The following is a 2,468-nucleotide window of genomic DNA, read 5'->3' as shown; positions in this document are numbered from 1 at the left end:
AGGGAGGGGAAAGAGAGAAAAGGAAGGAAGGAAGGAAGGAAGGAAGGAAAGAAGGAAGGAAGGAAAGGAAAGGAAGGAAGGAAGGGAATGAGAATCTAGAGGCAGGCAGGCAGGATTGATGTGGTAGCTTCAAAGTGATCAGGGACCCATACTTCTATCTTGTTGCTCTATGAGTTTTGCATATGGACTTCTGTTTAAGGTAAACTCCCAGCCAATGAATTTTCATTTTAGGTAATTTCAGGAAGAAGTAGTGAGGAAGACAAGCTCACCTTTTCCCATTTAAGGAGGCTTTCCTAAAGTCCCACACAACACTTTGCTTAAATCTCATTGACCAGAATGAAGTCACAGGGTCACACCTGGTTGCAAAATTGTCTGGAAAATGTAGTCTTTTAGAAGAGTGACAGGGTGCCCATATAAAAATTGGTATTTAGGTTAGACAACCAGAAGTCCCTGTCAGAGTAATGAAAAAAAAGTCGTTAAGTCGTTACTTCTATATATTATGATTGTCCACATAGAGAAGTACAAAGGCACTCTGATACATACTTTTAAAACTAAATAGAATCTTCATCAAGATTTAGATATATATGTGGGGAGAAAGAACAAGATAAATATGTGTGACCACACAGAAATGTGTGAAATATTTATTGCAGAATTTTTGGTAATATCAAAATGGAAACACATTAATGTCTATTATAGAAAGAATGGATAAATAAATGATTGCATATTTATTTCCTTTATAAAATCAAATACTTGGCAATAGTTAAAATTAGTGAAATCGATTTACAAGTAACGCTTCAAAAACATTGTTCACTTGATATATATTATTTATTTATTTTTAAAAATCTGTCATGCCTGTAATCCCAGCACTTTGGGAGGCCAAGGCGGGTGGATCACGAGGTCAGGAGATCCGAGATCTTCCTGGCTAACACGGTGAAACCCCGTATCTACTAAAAACACAAAAAATTAGCCAGACGTGGTGGCAGTCTCCTGTAGTGCCAGCTACTCAGGAGGCTGAGACAGGAGAATGGCATGAACGTGGGAGGCAGAGCTTGCAGTGAGCCGAGATCACGCCACTGCACTCCCACCTGGGCCACAGAGCGAGACTCGGTCTCAAAATAAATAAATAAAAATCTGAAAAACAATTACTAAAATATTAACACATTAAATCTAGGTGTTGGGTAGTCTCAGGACTGTGTCTGTTTTTGTACCTTATTATGTCTTTGGTATTTTGCACATTATAGCCAAACACCGTCTCATGTATTAGACCCATTTTAAGATTGGGGAAGACTTGGACTTTGAGAGATGAATTAATTTGGTCAAGGTCATGTAGTTTCTAAAAACTTGAGAATCAAATCTACGCCTGCCTGGTTCTAGAGACTCTAAAATAAGCAACTTCAAGAAGTAGGATTTAGCCCTATTTTCAGCCACAAATATTCCATCTATAACAAAGCCACAAACTGAAGCATCAATTTAAAACTGTCCCTGATACTTGCTAACCTGAATACATCAAAAGGTAGGACTAGTTCAATATAATTTCAAAAGGGTTAAAAACCGTATCAGTCTATAAGAAATAGCAGGTATTTTGAAAACAGCTTGGCTAGAAATGTAAAAAGCTAGAGATTGTTCAGAGTAACAGTGTTTAATAGGAAAGTTCTTTTTTTAAAGAGTAGAGTTGAAAGAGATAGGATGAAAGTGTAGATGTGAAGTTGCCTATGGGGCTCAACAAGCAGAGAACATCTAGGCTGAAGGCTAAATCAATGTTTTACCTTGCAAAGCAAACAATGATTTCTCTTGGATAAAAGCTCAGGAGTTGGCAGAAAAAGGCAACTGAACCATCCATGGAAATGTAGTAAATGCAAGTTGGATCCTAACTAGCTTCTGCAGATCACATACATGCATCTGTACTCACCAGTAACTTTTCTGCTCCTACTGAGAGGCTCTGAGACATTCCACAGGCCTTTCTTCTTCTTCTTCTTCTTTTTTTTTTTTTATTTGAGACGGAGTCTCGCTCAGTCTCTCAGGCTGGAGTACAGTGGCGCAATCTCGGCTCACTGCAAGCTCCGCCTCCCAGGTTCACGCCATTCTCCTGCCTCAGTCTCCTGAGTAGCTGGGACTACAGGCGCCCGCCACCACACCCGGCTAATTATTTTGTATTTTTAGTAGAGACGGGGTTTCACCATGTTAACCAGGATGGTCTCGATCTCCTCACCTTGTGATCTGCCCACCTCGGCCTTCCAAAGTGTTGGGATTACAGGTGTGAGCCACCGCGCCAGGTCTCCACAGGCCTTTCTAAACCCGTGGCAAAATCATACTCACAAGACTGTGAGCCCCTCTGGGGTAGGAACCACACCATCCATTTTTGTTTCTCTAGATCCCAATTCAGTGCCAGGCTTCTAATAAGTGCTACAAAGATTGGATAAGTAAATAAATGCAATTCATCATTCCATCCTATATTTGCTGAGTTCTCT

The 2,468-nt window shown here is 40.2% G+C and overlaps 1 protein-coding gene across 1 annotated transcript in view; it reads right to left on the bottom strand.

Annotated features, from left to right (window-relative positions):
• LOC105523930 (chromosome unknown open reading frame, human C3orf79) overlaps positions 1 to 1,899 on the bottom strand; it is a 24,693-nt gene extending 22,794 nt beyond the window's left edge. The window contains 4 exon segments of the mRNA XM_011958979.1: positions 357 to 417; positions 419 to 450; positions 1,772 to 1,832; positions 1,834 to 1,899. Of these exon segments, the coding sequence (XP_011814369.1) occupies positions 357 to 417; positions 419 to 450; positions 1,772 to 1,832; positions 1,834 to 1,899 (220 nt within the window).
• Between the last annotated feature and the right edge of the window lie 569 nt (positions 1,900 to 2,468).

The sequence above is a fragment of the Colobus angolensis genome, unplaced genomic scaffold (genome assembly GCF_000951035.1).
Source record: "Colobus angolensis palliatus isolate OR3802 unplaced genomic scaffold, Cang.pa_1.0 Scaffold48, whole genome shotgun sequence".
Taxonomy (NCBI): Eukaryota; Metazoa; Chordata; class Mammalia; order Primates; family Cercopithecidae; genus Colobus; species Colobus angolensis.
This window is presented reverse-complemented; position numbering and strand designations above follow the sequence as displayed.